Source organism: Halyomorpha halys, unplaced genomic scaffold (genome assembly GCF_000696795.3).
Source record: "Halyomorpha halys isolate HHAL.00 unplaced genomic scaffold, Hhal_1.1 Scaffold29.1, whole genome shotgun sequence".
Taxonomy (NCBI): Eukaryota; Metazoa; Arthropoda; class Insecta; order Hemiptera; family Pentatomidae; genus Halyomorpha; species Halyomorpha halys.
In genome coordinates this window covers 1943998-1965600 of record NW_027115892.1, presented here as the reverse complement: position 1 = coordinate 1965600, position 21603 = coordinate 1943998, and the positions used below count along the sequence as shown (strand labels likewise).

At 29.3% G+C, this 21603-nt stretch overlaps 2 protein-coding genes across 4 annotated transcripts in view; both read right to left on the bottom strand.

Moving 5' to 3' along the window:
• Positions 1-2205, bottom strand: part of spri (sprint) — a 759753-nt gene extending 757548 nt beyond the window's left edge. Inside the window, exon 1 of the mRNA XM_067052866.1 lies at positions 1946-2205. The gene's annotated coding sequence lies outside the window, so the exon portion shown is untranslated. The remainder of the gene's footprint in view (positions 1-1945) is intronic.
• Positions 2206-5650: 3445 nt separating this feature from the next.
• Positions 5651-20477, bottom strand: LOC106683961 (dynein axonemal intermediate chain 2). Of its 3 annotated transcripts, none has more exons than XM_067052864.1 (11): positions 20120-20477; positions 18984-19127; positions 16706-16976; positions 15792-15901; positions 15247-15390; positions 11509-11655; positions 9720-9928; positions 8594-8729; positions 6962-7108; positions 6622-6789; positions 5651-5797 (listed from the first exon to the last, which is right to left on the bottom strand). In XM_067052864.1, exons 1-11 carry the CDS (start codon positions 20375-20377, stop codon positions 5717-5719), a joined length of 1815 nt encoding a protein of 604 aa, XP_066908965.1. In that variant the 5' UTR covers positions 20378-20477; the 3' UTR covers positions 5651-5716. The 3 variants fall into 3 exon arrangements, 2 of the variants coding, with proteins under 2 accessions (XP_066908965.1, XP_014281228.1); XM_014425742.2 differs by lacking the exon at positions 5651-5797 and adding an exon at positions 5888-6050; XR_010844984.1 differs by lacking the exon at positions 5651-5797 and having other exon boundaries at positions 6649-6789; positions 8583-8729.
• Positions 20478-21603: the final 1126 nt, after the last annotated feature.

The following is a 21603-nucleotide window of genomic DNA, read 5'->3' as shown; positions in this document are numbered from 1 at the left end:
GAGTAAATATAAATTATATTAATTTATTCAAGTGGATATAAAGTGGAGTAAATATAAATTATATTAATTTATTCAAGTGGACTAAATAATAAAAATTGTTTGTTAAAAAACATATCTATTCTGGAGTGCTAAGCGAAATAACAAATAATATTATTTTGTTGAATTTAATTAATTTAGAATCACTTCTTTTTTTTTATTTATTTTTTTTTTAAGAAGTGATGAGATAATTTTTTTAATTAATTCCACTTTTACAGAAATTGATTGTTTAATTTCAGTTGGGATATTCTATATTTTTATATTGTATAACTTAAAATTATGGTGAACTTATGAGTATGGTACAAGTAATTATTCTTTTTAAGTTAATATACCATAGCTGGAAAACATATAAGTTACAAGACAGTATGCATTTCTACTTTTATTACTTAATCTTCTGAACTTTATATATAGACAAAATTGGATTACCGACTTTCTTGCCTGTAACTGTTATGTATAACAAGTTGTTCTTTGTTATGAGTTAATATTCTGCTCTTATGTTTGTTAATTATCAAAATATTTTATTGATAATTTCCAACAGAAAAAGTCTGATGAATAAAATATAAAAGATATTTATATTTTAAACTTGATTATTGATGAAAAAATGTATAATAAGTAGTTAAATAAATATTAAATTATATTTTCACAAAACCTGTCAATATTACATCAATTAAATGATGCAAGATATAGCCTACCTTAAAATTCAATAATTCATTTGAGGTTATAAATTAATCAAAGGTAAGACTCTTTAAAAATTAATGGCAAACTCAAATATAACCTATTATAATATAATTACAATCTATTCGAAATTGTCAGTATTCATATCTTATGTACAAAAATATGATTTCTTATTAATAAAAAAGCTATTGAGCATGCTTGAATGAAAATAAATAGATAATTTATGGTGTAATTAATTCCATCACCATTCCATCTGAAGCATTATTTCATTAAGCAACCAAACCATCACCTTCAGTAGAACATTTGCATTATTAAAAAAAAGGCTGTGAAAAATCAAATATATTATTTAATTATGAATGAAATGAATTTTTTATAATAAACCATCGATTTTAAGAATAACAATATAATGTTGCAATATTATACACAGGGTTAATTTTAAAATTTTCAATATACAAGTAAATACCCAGTTTATTTTCACAATATTAAGTACAAAAAAATTTATTGCTTTTCAAAGCTTTTTTTTTTTAAATAATACTAAAAAACTTTAGGGGAAATAATTTTCTTCATAAATTTAATTTTAGGACATAACATTAAAATATAAAATTATTGTTAATTTATTTTAAATCAAATACTAGATTATTACCTGCATCATCAGTGATGCTTATTATTTTCAAAAATATAAAGATTTTCTTAATTTTTGTATATTCACAATTAAAAGAGGTAATTATTAACCTCCTGCTACAGAATTATTAAGTAAAATTTTACAAGATAATAACCAGCCTATTGAATACAACTTTATATCGTAGACACTGCTTTCACTTTCAATGTGACCAGTGTATAGTCCATACATATTTATAAAGTCAACCAATTCATAATTCATATCAACAGTCCAGGCAGCAGTGTGATAATTCTTATGATGCTATCGCTAGCAGCATTGACAATAGGACTGACAAGGTAAATTTGTAAACCTCTCACCATTAAAAATTAGGCTAGTTAACAGCAAATCAGAAATGATGGGTAAGCAGAGCAGATTAACATAAGCAAGGTACTTTTGAAAACATTTATTTAAAAAAAAAATGTGTATGAACCTATAAATATACATAAAATGGAGAGTTATGTTAGTACATTATTGACATGACGTTAAAATGTTAGTCTTCCATCAAACCTTCTTCACAAATTAACAAGTGCATTGGAATGGCTTTGGTCCCATGCAACAGGTGGTAGCTCAACTTACACATTAGGTCGCAGAATCAAATTTCAGTCCTAGTGTTCTCATATTTATCCAAAGAGAAACAATAAAATCATATAACACTGGCACATAATATAATTTTTTCTAATACTGGACTATTAATGATAAATAAAATAACTAATAAAATTCGCACAAAACAACACCACAGGTATAACTGACACGTTATTTATCAAAAAAACCCTTCTAACATACCACTCTAAAATGTAAACACTTATAACTATGAATTAGTAAACAACACATACAGCATCAACAGCTGAAGGAGGTTAAATGAGAGTAGTGGGGGGTGCTTCCACTCTTGACCAATAGGTGGCATTGCAGTATAGCATTTTATTTTATAGTTATCCAATGGATTTGAAAAGGTCAAGGCATGTTAACTGGGACTAGAATTTAAAGCAATTGGACATTTCTTCTGTCTCTATTTTTTTTATATAGCAGTTGTTCAATATCTATACAAACTTAGTACAAATAACATTATTTTCATTTTGCAAATTTTTGTATAAATGTGGATATTTTAATGTTATAATAAAAAAAACTTTTTTTCTTTTTACTAAAACAAATTTTTAAAACACTAAAACAGATGCAAATATACTGCTTACCTCACTTCACCCCGAGCCGGAAATATCTTTTAAGTTAAAAAACTTTTTTATTTTAATAAACTACCAAATTGAACATCAGATTAAGTTTGGTAATTAATTTTTTATGTAAAACATTTCCATTTTATTAACTCAAGTTATTATTTATGGTCACTTATATCATTTTTTTGAAGAATTATTTGGGTTGATATTTGTCATTTTGTCTATTTTTTTGGTCTAATAAAAAAGTTAAGAATGACTTTGATTAATAAATAAATATTTATACTTATTTTATACCGATGTTGGGCAAAACTTATGACTCAAAATACTTTTTTAATATGCATTTCAAATACAAAATACTTTTAGTCTTTGGAAAGAAAAGTTTCATAATTTCAAACAACTAATATTTTATAGATTATACTTAAAAGTATTTCAAATACAATCTACTCTCATGTATTTAAAATACTAGAAATTAGTATTTTAAATACAAAATATAACTAAGCATTTAGTGTTTGAAATATTTTTCTCTCTTTACCTGAAATACTCTTAAGCAGGGCTGTAGCAAGGTCCTTCTGCACTGGGAAGTCTGAACAATATTTTAGAATTTCTGTAAAATTGTTTATTGCTTTAATATAAAGCACTGCTATTTTCAAATAAATATCTCTTCCATTGAAATGAAATTTTTATTGCTTGATAAATTCCACTAGTCTAAAAAAGGGGTATTTTTCATTGTTATTTTTATATAATTTTGCGCCCTTGGTGGGGTCACATCTCACCACTGGGCTCATCACCCTGCACCTGAGTATCATGTTACATAAGTGCTTCAAAATCAAGATACAAAATACAAAATACTATTTGATATTTTACTCCTTGATATGCAAATTTTGTTTTTGTTAAATATTTTTTTATTACAATAACATAAGACAAAAAGGAGGAGTTTATTATATTGGAATTCATTGGATTTAAGAAATAGGACCCGGCATAAAAGCAGATGAATAAACATGATTTAGATCAGTAATGCTGACTCAGAGGAATGTTGGGTACAATTTTAATTTTTGGTATCATAGAATTGAGCAAGACCTAAAATGTCTTCTACTTCTAATAGCACAATAGGAGTATGAAGCTGGTCTAGGCGTTAGTCAAAAGCTACTACAACAGAGATCCTTAGTTGTTCAAGATCCAGCTCAATTCGATCCCTCCATTAGTTCTTCAGTCTATGGGTCTGCGGGAGATGTGGTAGAGACACCTCTGTTCCTGACCTGATCTGAATGAGATCCCCTCACTTATTTCTCAGTCGTCTGCATGGTTTTTCCCCCTGCTTTTTCTTCTCATATAAGTTTTGGGAATCTATTGATCGGCATTCTTTGCATATAGCCGAACTAGATTAATTCTTTTTTATGTATATTTTCTTTAGCAGTTCCTGTCGTTTCTCTTCCCTTATTCTTTTATTTCTCATTCAGTTGAATCTAGTTATACCGAGAGTTTTCCTTAAGAATTCATTTCTGTATCTTGTATTTGGCTTTCAAATTTTTTAATACTCGGCCAACATTCAGCAGCATAGGTCAGCATAGTTATAAAGACTTATTTATACATCGTCATCTTTGTTTTAAATTCCCCTTTCTTTTTGCCGATTATAACGTTACAGAGTTGGTGGTACACATTTGTAATTATGACTCTAAGACCACATCAACCTATTCTAGATTCTTGCCTTACAATATTTTGTTCCTTGTTCCATATAACCACTATTAGACACCACCATGTACTTAGATTTGATCAGTTTGATAGTTGAAGTTTGATAGTTCCTTTTCTGCTCAGAGCTTAATCCCATGCTCTGTAGCGCAGCATGCAATATTCCTCTGCTTTATGCAATTATAAGAATGTCCTTGGCATAAACTAAATTCTGGGTATACACTGGATGCATTTTCTAATTTACTTAACAGCGTTTTAAGATTGCAAATGTAAATGAAAGAAAGAAGTGGATTGTAAAAGTTTTAAATTTAAGAAGGAATTATATAAAAAAAGTTATTATTATTATTATTATTATATAGAAAAAGTTATATGGGACAAAGGCAATTAGCCTGCATTTTTAAGATTTTAAAAAAGAAAATGAGATCAAAATGAAGGTATCCTTGAGAATGACCTGAGGGTCGAAACATTGGAAGGTTTGTAAAGAATAAAGTTGAGAAAAAAGGATCAAATTTGTTTTTAAATAAACTAAACCACTCTCAAACAAGAATATATTAATAAAAATTAATCTAATTATGAGACATATTGAACATATAAAGAAAATGAAGAAAAATATACCAGATAAGAAGGAAATGTTGGAGGATGATCGAGAGAATGGCATGAAAAAATTAACTTTATAGTAATTATTTGTAAATTATTATAATTTTTTATAACAATGTTTGTTATTAATTTGGGAGAATATTGTCTGTTCTTTATAATTCAGCACTAAGTCAGTTATTACTACTGTTTTGTTTATTCAATTTCCTAAATTGTCTGTTAATTTACTGTGTTTTCTCAATAAAACGTAACTCATATGTATATAAAATTAATATCTGTTTACTAAATAAAAAAAAATAAAAAAATATATATATTATGTTGCAGTTTTCTTATGTTTTTTATATGCTCAGATGAAGAATTGCTAAAGTCAAAACATCAGATTTACATAAATAGTCTTTTATTATTTTGAGTTTCATTCTGTACGCTACCCAGCAAACCTTGTCCTTCACAGTTTGTGCTGTGGATTATGTTCCAATCATGATTTTTATTTTATTTCTATTATTATTATTTCTATTATTTCTATAATGGTTAATAGAAATAAAAAGGATGAGTTAACTGGTATGTCAGGCCTTTGTTTAATCTGAAAAAGGATGAGTTAACCGAAGAGTTTAGAAGGCTACGCAATGTTGAATTATGGGAATTGCACTTGGTAAATATAATTCAGGTTATAGCATTGCAGCAAATAACATCTTATTCGCTGCAATGCTATAAAGGTGTGTAAGGTTGTAGGTCTTAGTAATGAACGGATCTCTAAAACTGGCATCACTGGACAGATGTATGTAGAGAGAAATTGGTAGTATCATCGGCAAATTTTCGGGTTCGCCAAATCTTTATCATTATTACTATGTATGGTAAGTCAACATAAAATAAAAGAATTTCATCAAATATAATCAAATGATCCTCAAATGAAAATGATAAAATCCAGTCTATTGATGTCCTTGTGGTAGTCAGTTCTCAATTGGAGATCCTTCACTATTATTCCCTTTAAAAGAAAAAAATAAATAACTCTATGGTTGGTAGTGAAAGATATAGACACAACATCATTAAGATATTAAACAGGAAAATAATTAAATTAACCCTCAAACTCAATTATTTATTTAGTTAAGTGAAATGATAGAAAACAATTTTTTTTTTTTTAATCTTTTTATTAACATAACATTTTACACTTTCTTCTCTAACCCTTTTACTCAGGTTTCTGCTACCTCTTCTTCACCCTTATGCTTCTTTGAATCATACTAATTTATAAACAAAAATTAATTACTCACATATAAGTAATAGGTATATATTGAGTTTAACCGACTAAAAGACAATAAAATAAGCTTTTATTAACAGATACTTATACATTCATATCTATTCATTAATCATAGTTATTTTTAAAAAAATGTAGAACTGTCTCAAAAGAAAAGAAAAATAGGTTAAAAATTAATGTTAAGTAGGTCAATTAGAAAAAAACAAAACAAGTTATTTTAATACACAATAAGGCTTTCAATAAAACATTTAGTGACATGTTTAAGAAATTTGCTGGAGAAAGAAAAAATCATTATTATGACTATCTTGAGCCATGTTAAAGTAGTTAGAATGTTAGTAGTAGTTAGAGTAAAAAGCTTAAACACTCTAATTTGTATTGTACTGTATTCATTGTTGATATCTTAAAAGCATTTAAATGGGTAGCATTTAAGGTAGCCCCTTGAGACCATTGATAGGTTCTGTAATATTGTATTTATAATAATAATAATAATATCAATCGTATTTTTACTACAAACCTTGTTTACCATAATTGAAAAGAATGTAAGAGATGAAACTTACAGCATTTAGTGACTTGATAAAACCCTCCCTAGCCTTTTGCTTCAACTTTTCATCAGGTGTTTCTTGTATCACAAGTGATTCCATCTGCTCCCTCTGTCTTTGTTGAAGTTTAACTTCTCTGTTTCTGGCATCAATCAATTTTTCACGCTTTGATTCTCTTTCTAACATCTAAAGTGATGAAAATTGCAGTATGAATATATATTATAATGATAAATATACGACAAGGACAAAGATTGTTTTAATAATTCTTCCATCTTATTGAAACATAGAATTTCATTTTAAAGAAAGGTATTTTTGGAAAAAAATTGTACTTTTTTATTTGTAGAACACTATTACTTACTGCTGCAATTAAACTCCTTTCATTTTTATCTTGGGCATAGAAGTGGGAAGAGACTTCCATCAGTGAAATTGTGCCGTCATCTCCAGCTGCTGCTATATGTTTACCTGATTCATGGACTTGACAACACCTTAGGGGTTTATTTGAGAGCTAAAAGGAAGTTCCATTAGGATGATTGATTGATTATTTTCAACAACTACTGGCTGAAAACTCTGGGAATTAGTTTAAAATTTTATGATTTAATAATAATTATTGGACAATTATTTGAATCTCCACAATAATTCTAGATATTTCTAGGAACAATTTTAAAGTAAGGTTTAAAATGTATCTACATCTATCCTTTTTGTTTGGCTCAGCCTGTTTATACTATTATAACTTATAATAGTATTAGGAAAAAAACCCTATTTAATACTATAATAAACCAAAGGAAGGAATTATGGATTTACATTAACTATAAATCTTTGATAATTAGAAAACTTACATTTTTGTGAGTAGTTCAAAATATTACCAAATTTTGGTATTTTGTATAATCAATGTGTCGACTTGACAGAGAGAAAATATTTTTAAATATTATTTTAAATATTTTTTTTTTTTTGGCCAATGGCCTGTGTTCACAATAATGATTCATTACTTCTCACAATATTATCCAAATCCAATGTCACTAAAACTGTTGGAATGCTGATTTTCTGTTATTAGTAATTTTTTCATAAAAATCGGATCCTCTCATAAGGTAAAATTTGAAGCAAAATAATTGTATAGTAAACAATTGTACTATGAAAATTTGTATTTTAAAATGTGTATTTAAACGAATTTTTGAAGCATGGAAAACAAATTTCAACTTTATTTCTCCTTAAAAAAATATTTTATTCACTTTACTAGATCAGTTTGTCTATTTACTTCAATATTGTGCTCTTATTATAACATAGTGAGATAATAATGTACTAATCAATTTGTTTTCAGGAGTCTAATAACAAAAAAATATTGTCAATTGTATTAAATGAGTTTAAATGTATATAAAACCATAAAAACCAAAAGTTACATCCATACATAAAGTAGGCAAAAAAAAAAAAGTTGATTACTTTTTCTCTACTTTGTCGACCTTATAAAGGCAAAGAGTTTATTTTTTTCGTTTATAGAGCATAAGCATCTCTCAAATTGAATGGTTCTTACCCTGACAAATTTCACATATTTTAATTTCTATTAAGAGAAAGTTAATCATGTCAAATTAAGATTTGAACTGAATTCATTTAATACAGGAAACCAGTGGTCTATCTGCTAGGAATAGCATATATAAAACAAAAATAAATAACCTTATAACAATATCTCGTTGAGAAATTTTTAGAAAAATATCGAATATAAGACAAAATATCATTTTTCAAAAACCATCAATTAAGAAAGTAAATTATTCAACCAAAACTAGAAAATAATTATTCTTAACTAAGTCATAGATGTCATAAAATTTTTTAGCATAATCAGCAATATTTTCAAGAATAAATGAAATTATATTGTTTAATGAGATATTTTTGTCTATAAATGAAAAATTCAGTTCAACAATCATGTTTTTGTTAGATGAATTGACCTTAAAAGTATCTGTCTGACTTTATTAAAAGGACTATTCACTTACGACATCATTACCTCTTCACTTATGACTGATTTCTCCACATTCTGTAGCAAATCCCAAACATCAAAATATCCATCTTTCCTGGTAATATAAAATACTGAGTGTTTTGTTGGTGACCAAGTTCCAGAAGTTAGCCAGCAGTTATATGACCTTCAAGAAGTTCAGTTTTCAATTTATCTGATTTTTAATTTATTTTATTTGACTAATATTTTGCTCTCATTTTATTATTTTACTTGTTCTTGTAGTAAATCAAGAAGTTAATCTAACAAGTACAGTTAAAATTCTTTATTTCAAACTTTCATTGATCGAAAATCTCTTTATATAATTTTGTTTTTATCTTGAATTTTTAAAATTAAAATGCTTTCTGAGTGAAACAAAATTTTTGTATTTTTTATACTAAACCACATTGATAGCAATTTAAAAATTAAATTTGTATGCATTTAATTTTATCATAACTGAATTAAGAAAAACCATGAAAGTAACATGAATCTTGGTTTGGACCACTTATTAAGAATAAAATAATTGGACATTTGGAAATATTGGGAGTTTCTGACAATCATGTTCACAAGTTGAGAAAGGCTTAATAGATTGTCACTACATCGAGGAAAAAATATTACTAATGAGTAACAAAGTTTGGACAATATGTTTAAAAATTACTTCGTTATATTCCATTTATACTAAAAAATATTGGATTTACCTCTAGTATTAATGTTTTAGTATCAAGCAATGAAGCCACTGTTTCTAGCCTTGCCTCATCATGCAACTATAAAATTAATTTTTATAAAACCATTAACAATATTGCTTCCTAAATTAACAGACATCTGATCATATATTTGCATAATAAATATGATCACTTATAATATCACGTATAAATTCTCATTATTTTCTAATCTGATTGGGAGGTTTAAGATATATAATTAAAATATAAAGGAGCATTAGTAGCCCTTAAACATAAATTTATAGGAATCTTACTCATTTTCTGTTGTACATTTTGCCTATATTTATCACTTATGGTTGATTTATATCTCAGTTAAATTATAAAATTATTATTATTCTATTAGAAATTATTATGTTTCAAACATTTCTCATTTGTCTTAATATTAGGATTATCAAACTGTACAAAAAAACTTATTAACATACCCTGACCAAAATATATAGGATTCTTTACAATCTTCTGCAAAAATCTTAAACTGGTAGCCACCAACACAAAGGAAGCACTTCAAATTACTTGGATTCCTCATTAAACCTGTCACAGGAGCAGGGAATGCATAATATTGTTGAGAAAATTTTTCCTGTAATGTTTTTCCTTTTCTGTTTCCTATTATTACCGATCCCGTTTCGAGGCCGAGCTAAAAATGATATCAAACAATTACTTTATAGCTTGTTCATAAAAATTTCAGACAATTAAGTTATAAAATATAAATATATATATAATCAGTTATAATTAAAATGTGAATAATCAGCAGAAAAATTTTAAATTATAATTCGGTCAATTCCATGATTGAATTTTGTCATCTTATACATCAATATAAAGAAATAATTTTCAGTTTATTAATGACTGATTAATAAAATATTTGATATTAACTAGTTATAAATCTAAGAAACTATAAAGGTAAAGGAATTTGATATTAGAAAAATATTATAGTTTCATTTCTAAATCATCAATATTCATTATATAATTGAAATAAACTATGTATTTTAATGAACATATAAGTTTTCCTCTAATAAATCTCTTACAGTATGGTTTAAAAACTCAAAGTACACTGTAAATGAATCACTGAATATTAAAAGGGCAGTTCTCCTCTTGAACCAAGTTTTGGGTAAAAAATAAATAAAATTTAGTTCTGAAACTTTAAAATGCAAACAAAGAGTTTACTTGAAATTATGCTATATTTCCCTCTAGAAGGAGGCATAATTTAGAGTTAAAATTTGAAAAAAAAATTAATTCTGTGGTTTAAATTTAAACAACTGTTTTTCTCAGATCCTTTAAAATCAGCCATTTCATTTAATCAAAATTTTGCACAGTTTAAACCTCGTAAGAACTGATCAGTGTTGCATGATGAAAACCGTATTATCTATAAATAAAAAAAATGCAAATGGTATACAAGATAGTGTAGCGAGATGAACAAGATGTTCAGCTTCAATCCACTAGAATGCATAGAGCCTCACTCTCACTGAAGCTCTCATTTTATACATTATTTTCCTTTATAAAAACATATTGTTATTTTTGCATAATATACATTTTTGTACATACTTCTTAGCAATGTCAATAAAATAATAAATAAACTATACCAAAATCATGCACTAAACTACCTCAACTAAATGTTTAAACATTTAAAGAATTTTCTTAAGTAAAATAAATTTCAATTTCTTATTACACTGACATATATTTGTCTGTTTCTTCTTGTTTTGGAAACCCAGCACCTTCCTTCTGTACTTCTAATATTTCAGATAAGATGAGCTTTTCACAAAAATGACATGAGAAAATTATAGTGGTTACTTTATGTAATTGTGGTTTAAACAAATATTTCAGAACAAGTTCCACAGGTTTTGAAATAGCTATGAAATTATTCGCTCCTTTATCCATTGGTTTCCCTCTTATGCACACTGCATGTTGTAAGGACTGATCTCTGGAGTATAGTCATTATAACAAACAATGTTCTGAAACAGCTAAGTTTAGATTGCTATCAAATACCCTCAAACCTCATACAATAAAACATAACTTTTTACATCCAAAGATGAGATACATCACATATAAATTGATAATGAGGAAAGGCTGTATACTCTACATTAATGGAAAATGGCCTTTTTGACATTCATAGATTCAAATTAAACATTTTGTCACTTTTAATACAAAAATGATTTTTTATTTATGATATATCTCGTTATAAAATGTAAATAATCGTCAACATAAAATTAAAGTAATTACCATGAACTTTGTAGGTATTGTTGGTTCAAATTCTAGAGATGAAACACCAAGAGACTTTATCATTCTTGGTGCTTGGTCCTTGGCATCAAAATCCAGTATTAATGATTCAACAGGTTTATCAAAATTTCTTACATCATACCAAAGAACCTGTTTCAAAAACAATATCAAACATGGTCAAACTATTTTGGCAATAGTCAGCAGTGATTTGGAAAATATAGTAAAAAAAAATGTTGTGCTCTGTATATATATGTTGATTTATTGAGAACTTATTTTTAAAACAAATTAACCAAAATTTCTAATATTTTAGAAAAATAGGTCACTTTGTTCACTATCAGTTTTCGAAAAAGTAGTCAATGTTCATATGAAATTAATCAAAAGTGAAGCTTGCATTATGTAAGATAAAATACCAGTATCTCAACTAATCTTTTTAAAAATAATGTTTAGTAAAATCATTTTTTATTGGATGTAACATAACATGGAATTAATAATAAATATAATTACTATTTAGATTGTTATAATGGTTCTCAATGGAAACATAGAATATCTAGAATTAAATAAAAGTCAAGCCTTTTCTAAATTCCTATATATTGGGCCTAGTATAGTATCAAACTTTATAAAAAAGTAACAAGAATATAATCATACAGTCATTCCTGCTTTTGTTGGTTTGGTTCTCTGTTGTACTTTTTTTTTTTTTTAAAATTTATTTATTACTATTTACAACTGTTCCGGTTAACCTACGGCAACCGAAAGGTTGAAGTGGAGGGGGCACCAAACATCAATCAAACATCATGGCATAATAGCCTACAAGATATAGTAGCGCCCCAAGTGGCCAGCAGCCAAATCTCACCTCCTCCAACGCTTGGTAGCAAGTGAAGCAAGCCAAAAAGTGAGAGTGAAGCCATCTTGTCTTGAGAAGAGTTCATCATTTCTTTGTCTCTGACATCAGGAATCCCCCATGAGTGAGTAAAACTCTTGGAGTTGTTCCCTGCAGTAGAGAGGAGAGGGGCTTAAAGATGCAGAGGGAGGAAAGAACCATGGAGTAAGTCCACCTACCAATAATTAACATGCACCACCACTTGACCATCATCATCAACCACCTCAATTTTATATCTACAATTCCATAGCCCAGTATTCAAAATTTTACTAACCATTTAATCTTAATGTTTCCTTTCGGCCACCCACCACACCATTGTAACATAAACAATAGAATTATTTCTCATTTAACCATGTTCATTTTTCATTTATACAGTCCACTTTAACCAACCAGCAAACCAAAAAATGAAGTGTGTTCCGGCAATTCAGTTGAGGGCATACTTCATACAACAACTGTACATTATAATACATTTAGTAAATTTGATCTCAGTTAATATGGAGTGTTACAGGTGTGTAGAAAAACTACCCACTGGTAGCACTCTAATTTTTATACTTTTTTAAAAACATTTTTTTTAATATATATTACTCAGAAATAATGAAACTTCTTAGATTGGGTGCATTGACATTCTCTCCCATCCAATCATGAAAGAGATTAAACATTTTTTTTCCATCAAGGAATGCATTGTCTCAGGGCATCCAAGTCACTCACCATCCATTATTGGTGAGGAAGGTCAACTTCATATTCACATTTAGAAAATCGCTGGGAATTCTTTCTGCATGAGAATTAAAATGATTCATGATTGTCTATTTACCTTTTCCTGACCCATTTTTCCATGATTTTCAATTGCTTACTTGGTAGGCCATGCTGGGTTTTAAAAACATTGAAGATTATTTTTAAAACATAGATATTCTAAGCTTTCATTTTGTTTTTGAATCATATTTCTATCTCTAGAATAGATTACCAGGTTGTCAAATGTAGCAAAGAAACCATATATGTGTTGTTTTTTTTCAAGAGTGGAGAAGAAATTTCTGCATATAACAAAGTCGAAAAAAATCTACAAATCCATGAGTTTCTTACTCTCTAAAAAATCAGTTCCCTGTTCATTGTTCTAACATTACAGAAACACTGTCAAAGTAGAATGAATAAGCTCTTGTATGTTAGTTAGATGGACTGCTTGATCTTTCTTTTCTCAATCCCATATTCTGAGCTTTCTGCTGATATGAGTTGTATAGTCCAAAACGGTATTCTAGCTCACCTCCTTAGTTATCAACAGATCCACCAGGTTTTGCAGGATTTACTGCAGTCTAGCACTTCCGTAACTTCAATTGTAACTTCAGTAACAAGAAAAATTCATTAATACGAGAACAAGTATTTTACTGTTTCATCAATAGTGGCAAGAATTGGACACAATGATTCATCTTTGTCTATCAGCACACAAAGATATGTAATTGAAGGGTGTCAACTGAGGCTGAACCAGTCTGCCTACCTCCCATTCAGACCACTTTTCAAAAAGGAAATTGATATGCAATAAATAAAAATACACCAACACACTCTGCTCCACTCCACCCTGGCCACTCTCTATTACATACATTTAAAAGGTCAGGGTGAAGCAGAATGAACAGGTCTGGTCTCATTGGGCACCATACCTTAGATAATGATCTCTCCATTGATCCAACTGATTATCTTCCTCACTTTCCTTCTGGTGACAACTACTGCCTCAGTTTTGTGACCACCAAGGTGGAGACTTACCACTGAAAGGCATTAGTCAATAATAGTCTTGTTTGAATTTTATATGAACCATGATTATAAGATCGTCTGCACAGCCCAGCACAGTAGTTTCTCATGGAAAAGAATGCTCGGCATCATGCATCATGTTCCACAAGTCTCTAAAACTGAAACCTGAGGAATGTCACTCTTGATCACATTTTCAATGTTTGATCCATCAACTATTTTAAGCCTCAAGATTCTATTAAATGACAAATTGGCAAATAAAATGTAGGACCATTTGGGAACCCTTTTCTCTTTGACAGGCGTGCAAAAGGCAGAGCTTTTTTTACTGAATCAGAAAGATCCCCTCGTCAAGATAGAGTTTCAAAACTCCAGAAGGGATTCTGTGCTTGTCCTAGTAGCAACTTTTAAGGTAATGTTTGTGACTTTATCTACACCTGAACCAATGGAATCCACTATTTCTTGGCAAATTTAGATCCATTTCTTCCTCTGTGAAATACCATAGCTTATTTCTGATCTAGAAGCTGAACTTTTTCGAATGCCACAACTGAGGGGTCTTGAAAATAATGTTACTTCTATTTTGGCTGTCAAGCTAAGAGATCTTGGAGACAAGCTTGAATTTGTCAGTCTTGCCATGAATGTCAAGTAGGGTCTTCACTGCATGTTCTTGTCATCCTCTTAGCACAGCTTCATCTTACTCTTTTTTATTACCTTATACCAATTAGTATAAACCTCTTTCGCTCATCTTCTGGCATGAAGGCATACTCATCAAAGAACAGCATTTTCCTTACTACACCATTATACTGTGACATGCTGGTTTCTCCCAGAACTCTTCGTAGTTTATGCATCGCAGGCATAAGTAATAATCTCAGTCAGTTATGTAACCCTTACTTCTACTGGTCAAAGAAATTCGGTGCTTTCCTTTATCGCTGCATAAAATTAATCTCTGCCCAAGGGTCAATGATTCCACTCAGCTCATTTTGCTTGAGCGAAATACCATTAACCATGTACTTTATCATAATCTATAACAAACATAGCATAATGTCACATGATGCTGTTAGGTATAGGATATTAATTAATTGTAGATACGATTCATGGAATATTGTATGTATCACAAAAACAATAAAAATACATACTTGTCCATCTGATGAAGTTCCAAAGCAGTCAAAACCTGTTTTAGAATGGGTCCATAAGGCTCCAGATGGAGGCTCACGAAAAGTAGTATGGAGATTAGAAAAGGCAACGGGAGTGCTACTACTTCTTAAATCCCAATAACAGAGCTGAAAAAGTAATAAAAATTCATATGATGAGTTAAATAATTTTTTTTTTTCAAATTATGTTTATTAATAATGGACATGAAAGACCGGATAAGGTTTATTACATTTTGTTTTTACAAGTTTATGAATTAGATTGTGCAGAAATGCAGGGTTATGCTGCATATTACAATGACAGCTATTTTTTAGAAAGAGCCTATTTCACAAAATTCAAATTAATTAACTGGTTATAATACTATAATAAGCTAACAAGATCTAATTATTTTCTCAATTCTTAATATTTTAAGATGAAATACTCTTTATGATAATAGCTACTAAATTATTCTCTGAATGATGCTTTAAATTTAATCTTTTTATGTATTTTTTACAGCTTTATTTCGAGTATTCTTTATGAAGTAAAAACTCACTTGACCTGTCATTAGTCCACCAAGTAGCAATTGCGGTAACTTTGGATTGTAATTTACTTTAGTTACGGGAACAGTTGGTTCCAGTACAATAAGTGGTTCGCTCGGAATCTCTGAAATGTATTGAATTTAAAATTAAATAACCATTCTATTATTAACATAATGTTATCTTTGTCTTTCCTCTAACTACTAGAGAAAATATGGTTAACCTGATAGTAAAAAAAAAAATGGGATCATTGGAAGAGAGAGATATGAGATGAATGAGAATGGAATAGAGATGATAAAATAGATATAGTTAAAAAGAAAAAAAAAAGAAGCATAAAACAAATATAAAAAAAATTAACATAGTTATAATAAGAACACTGTTTTGTAATATTTAATTATAATAAAAAAAAAAAAAAAAAAGCGAAAAAATTATATCATTATTAATTAATTTATATTATGTCTAATAGCAGACTGATTTGTGTACTGCTTTGTAACAACCCAGTATATTTGGACAGCTTTGCTTATGAAATAAAGCATTTTCTCTCTTTTAATATAATATATTAATGTAGATCATTTTGGTATAGAAAAAAGAATTGGATCACATCAAAATACAACAAAACCCAAGATGTGAAATTTTCAGATAAGTCACTTTGGCTTTGCACTAACAATGGGGGATGGCATTTTACAAGGAAAGACTAAAATTCTCAATAAGAAGGCAGTTAGTTAATTTACTAAATTAGTACTTCCCTCCTATATAAAATTCCTACCTTACTGTAAAGTAGTTTTTAGTAAGGTGATGAATTGTCCTTTTCATGTGACTCTTATTGTGAATCTTTAATAACATAGAATTGCCAAAAAAAAACAGTAATCAACAAGAATAACCTGTACGTTTAAATCATTGTGTTCTCCCCTTTATGGTTGATTTTACTTACCAAAGTTCCAAACACAGCATTGGCAGTCAGAAATGAAATCTCTCTTCCTGTAGGTAAGATAGCTGTAGGCTGCTGCTATCTCCAATCCGTCGAACGGCTCAATTGAAAGGCTTTGGACAGGCCGTGGAGGTGCATCAATAAAGTCTTCATATTTGTTAATCTTCCTCAGTTCTACAACTGTATATTCTTCTGGTTCATCCCAAGAAGGTGGTTCGAAGAAGTTTTCATAAATATTTATGGCAGAGCTTTGCATGCAGCACCTCTCAGCTTTCTTAATATAAATTAAAATTTATTATATCAGTATACCAGTTAGTTTAATTGTTTTTATTGCTACTTCGTGAATTGTAAGTTTTATATTAATTAAACTAGAGGGAGATCCATTTCAAATTCTATTTTAATCACCTTATCTCTTTTCGTTTTAGAAATTTTTTTTAAACCACTTGGGATCCAATATTTTTTTTTAATCCATCCTTATTGAAGATATAGAGCTTTATACAACATAATTTGAGCTTCATAGCCACTGTGGTTTTTGAGATTGACAGTAATTGAGTAGTATGTTATGATAAAGATTCTTTTATGTTATGATAAAGAAAAAACAGGTTTTCATCTTTGCTAATGGTGGTCCAATATAGATGAAGTTTATTTTGTTCTATAGAAAATTAAATTAAATATTAAATGAATGGTTATAGTGTTATAGGAGATATATAGTTTTTAAGTTATTCAAGAAACTAATTATTATTTAAGAAACCCAGTCTTGTTGCACCTATAAAGTACAATGAGAACCAATATTAAACATTCCAACTTCATAGCCACTGTAATTTTTGAGATACAATGGTCAATAAACCATTGATTGAGTAATATATATTCTTTTAAATGAAGAACTCCTTCTACAAAGGTTGTAACTGGTATTTCATAAAGATTTCAGGAATAAAAATAAAACTGTTTTATATTTGACCCTATTCACATATTTTGAGTTTTAGTGGATAAGAGCCTTCAGCAAGAATTAAGGACTGATTCATTGATATCGTCGTTACTAGCACCTGGCAGGTTAAGTAAGAAAGAAGCTTTTAATGGTTTCAAATCATTTTATTAAATTTTGCAGTTTATGTTCATAATACAAAGATAAAAAAAAAAAGGTTTCCATGGCAAGGTGCATAGAACATTTAGAAAATAAATATTGATCAATAATCCAAATCTTTTCTAATAGTGGTCCAATTTTGTTGATTTTAGTTTTATATTGTAGAAAATTTCATTACTTTTCAACTTCGAGTTATTCAAAAAATGAATCGTTTTTTCAGTATTAGAAATAAGTTTTTTAAACCTCTTAAAGTTTTAATTTTTCTAAAACTATCAAACTTCCATAACTAAAGAGAACTAGTACTAAAAATTAATTAGTGCTTCACATAGTGATCAATAACTCAATAAGTAGGTAGTCACAGACAAGTAAAGTCTGGTTTTATTATGAAGATGGAAATTCAAGAGGGTAAAAACAAATTATTTCAAATATTCCTAAGGGTTAAGGAAAACAAAGATTGTCTTGAAATTGCTTATTTTTTTACACATTACTTAAATAATTCAACAGTGATTTTGTGGCATTTAATATAATTTTTGTTCCTTTCTTGGTTGGCTGGCCATGAATTATTTAAGTAGAATGATATTATCATTATGAAAATAAAAAATTATATTCATTAGAAAATGAATAGGTTTGGAAACCTTATGTAGCAACAATACAACAGAAAGAGAATAGCCAATGTTAGAATCAAATTCTTATTTCATTGAAGTAGATGATGCTGCATCTTGGATTAGATAATCGATAATTACAAATAGGACTAGACTTAAACTTTCATATAATGAATTCTATTAAGAACAAGACAAACCTTTAAATTTAAATATTAGGATAGCTGGTATTTCATTGGTGAAAACCTCTTTTTAATTGATCATATGAGGAAATATTTCAATGTAGCTATATTATGTAATATATACGCTTTATGTGTGTAAATATATTATTTCAAAACTGAATTCATGAATTCATATTTGTATATCAATAATATATCTGATATACATATGCCAATATTACGGACAAATAAAATAAAACCAAAATAACTAAGCAAACTTTGTCCATGTTATGTTCTTAGTTGAAAATTAATTAATTATTATGTTTTTTAATATTGTTTAGTTTTTGGACTGATTTATAAATTGATTTATGCTTTGAAAAATATTCATAATCGCAAATTATGACTCAAGAAATATTAAGTACAACATATAAAAATGGGCATACTCTTTGAATAGCTGGCATATTTTGTAGCAGTGCGTCTTCTTTCATCATTTTTTTTCTCATTCTTGTAGCAGATTCAGTGTCGAAATCATCTTTTGATTTTGGCCCAATTCTTTCTTCAAAATAGTGTATTTTAAAAGTCAGAAGCTAAAATTAAACATTGGAAATTATAAACTGTATACATAAACTTGAAACTGCACTTTTTCAATTTTACATCAAATTTACATTTTTATACAGACCTTGGAGATATTGTGCATACACAGCCTTCAAATAAGGTAAATATTGACAACATATTTTTTAAATAAAGGTTCTCAATCTCCCAGAGACTGATCAGTCAATATCTCATGATATGAAGGCAAGGTGGTTTAGATGGGTGGGACATCTGGCTGAAGCAATCCATCATGACGCCTCAACACAACTATGAAAGCCAGTATAGTTGACAAAAAGCCCTTTGGAAGGCCAAAACCAGATGATAGACAAAATCGATAAAGATACGAAAGAGCTACAGCAAACTGGAAAGCAGTAGCTTAATACAAGCAGGCGTGTTGAAGGCTGGTTCAGGCGGACAAAGTGACTCTGATACAAGTAAGAAAAACTCCTAGTTCATCAGAAACGGGAGTGTACGTAAGTCGCGGACACTCTTGTCGAATTAAATAATGCTGAGAAACCAATCCTGACCAAAATTAGAGTCTTTCCTGCCCCTAAAAAGATATGACTAAGACACTTTTATACTCATCCTTCTCTACAGTTCTTCCGAAATCATTTCACAGAAGAATATACCAACCGGTAGAAGAATTCTAACTACATTGAGCTGCGTGAGAAGGGACGACCGAAGTGCCCGGATATGGACGTAATTTAAACAAAAATTAAAGTTTAATTTACTTTCATATCAATGATTTTTTTAATCATGCCACTTATTTTGTGAATTTTTCAATGAAATCATTCCTGAATACTGAGTCAACCGTGGAGGTCAAATTCCTTTTTAGAAAAAATGTTGTATTACGATCTTACTACTTAAACTGCTAATAGGAGTTCTTGCCCTCTTTGCTTCTCAGGAAACAATTTGATTGTTAGTTAAATAAAATAACTTTATTACTTACTGTACGTCTATGGCTTACTTGATATTTTGTTAGACTTACATCGTGTATGGAATATCCAAAGTCTGTCTGGCATGATCGTGGAACAGGATTTCTTTTAATGAAGGATGCTTTCAGAGCCACATCCGGCTTCTTTTCCAAGATAGTCATCGGGCCAACGGCCTTGAAGTGCGAAGTAGGCCTACCAAATAGGTCCCTGGTCTTGACGTAGCTGAACGCTGTGTCTATCCGATACTTAAGTTGCTCCTCATCTTCATGCGGCTCCGCCTCCACATCTTCAATAGCGTCGACATCTTCCATCGTCGACTGAGATTGTACTGGATACTGCTAAGATAATTCTGTACTTTCGGATAGAGTGTTGATTACTTAGTTATTATATAAACAAACGTCTTTGTGTTGTCGTCTAGTTACTTACATGTGTTGTAACAATGGTTTATTTCATTACTTTTTTTTACAGAATATAAGTATTTCTTAAATTTATATGTCTCGACATGCTAATCGAACTGTGAGTTTATCTATAATGGGGAACTCAATAACTTAATAAAATATGAAAAAAATGTACACATACATTTATCCTTAAACTGCTAAATAAAATCCGTATAAAAATTAAAAATCTGTTACTAAGAAAATACTGACATTAGTCTCATATTTAAAGAATAATGAAAACAATATAACTTAGACTTATCAATTTTCTTTATTAATACTTAAAAAAGATCGGACCAACAGGAAGGAGGACAAGGAGTCTTAGAATTCAAAACTAGAATTTAGTTTTAGTAAAAATATCCAAAAGCTAAATAGTGATAAATTATTACATAATAAGAATCGTGATACAATAATAATTAGTATAAGAAAATCCTGTTTTCCTTTTGTAGCCACTAGCCGCGAAAACTACTGAACCAATCTTTCCCAAAAATTTAACTGCAACATCTTCATGGAAGGTTTGGCAATAATAAAATCCACCGATACATAATGATAATGCAGAAAGCAGAATAATTTGTCTGTTTGAACCCACTGATTTCCAATTTGAAATATTCGTTATGTCATAGATAAAAAGCGTATGGAATAAGGCTTTATAACATCCCGCTATGACTCATATGAACGGAAAAGGTGACATAAAACATAACTTTTCTATCAAAAATCGATAATATTCGCTTTTGGAAAATTATATGGAGGTTTTTATTGGATAGGGACTAACTGGTCTGTTGGTAGTTAATTGCATTTGACTTCCCAGAAAGCCTCGACAGGGCATATTCAGTGAGATGATCACAGGAAAAGAGATGAGTAGGAATCGTTATGGGATACCGGTAGTGCCGGAGAATGAATTTCCAGAACTATCGATAGCCTGCTAAGGCACTGCGGGAATGATGAAGAAGCGAAAGAATGAAACTCGTCTTCTTGGGGAATGATGATTTAGATAAGGAGTGAAGCCTCGGTCTGAATAATAGGACTATAATAGATGCGGCTTTTCTGGGGACACTGTGGCCAAAGATGTGCCTAGACGCATCAAATAGGAAGGAAGAATGTTA

Excerpts from the sequence above, each read along its gene's own strand:
- LOC106683961 (XM_067052864.1), bottom strand. The coding sequence starts at position 20,377 with ATGGAAGATGTCGACGCTATTGAAGATGTGGAGGCGGAGCCGCATGAA. Across the intron at positions 16,977-18,983 it reads ATATGCCAGCTATTCAAAGA|AAAGCTGAGAGGTGCTGCAT; the intron begins GTATGCCCATTT and ends ATTTATATTAAG. Across the intron at positions 6,790-6,961 it reads AAAGGAGTTTAATTGCAGCA|ATGTTAGAAAGAGAATCAAA; the intron begins GTAAGTAATAGT and ends TCATCACTTTAG.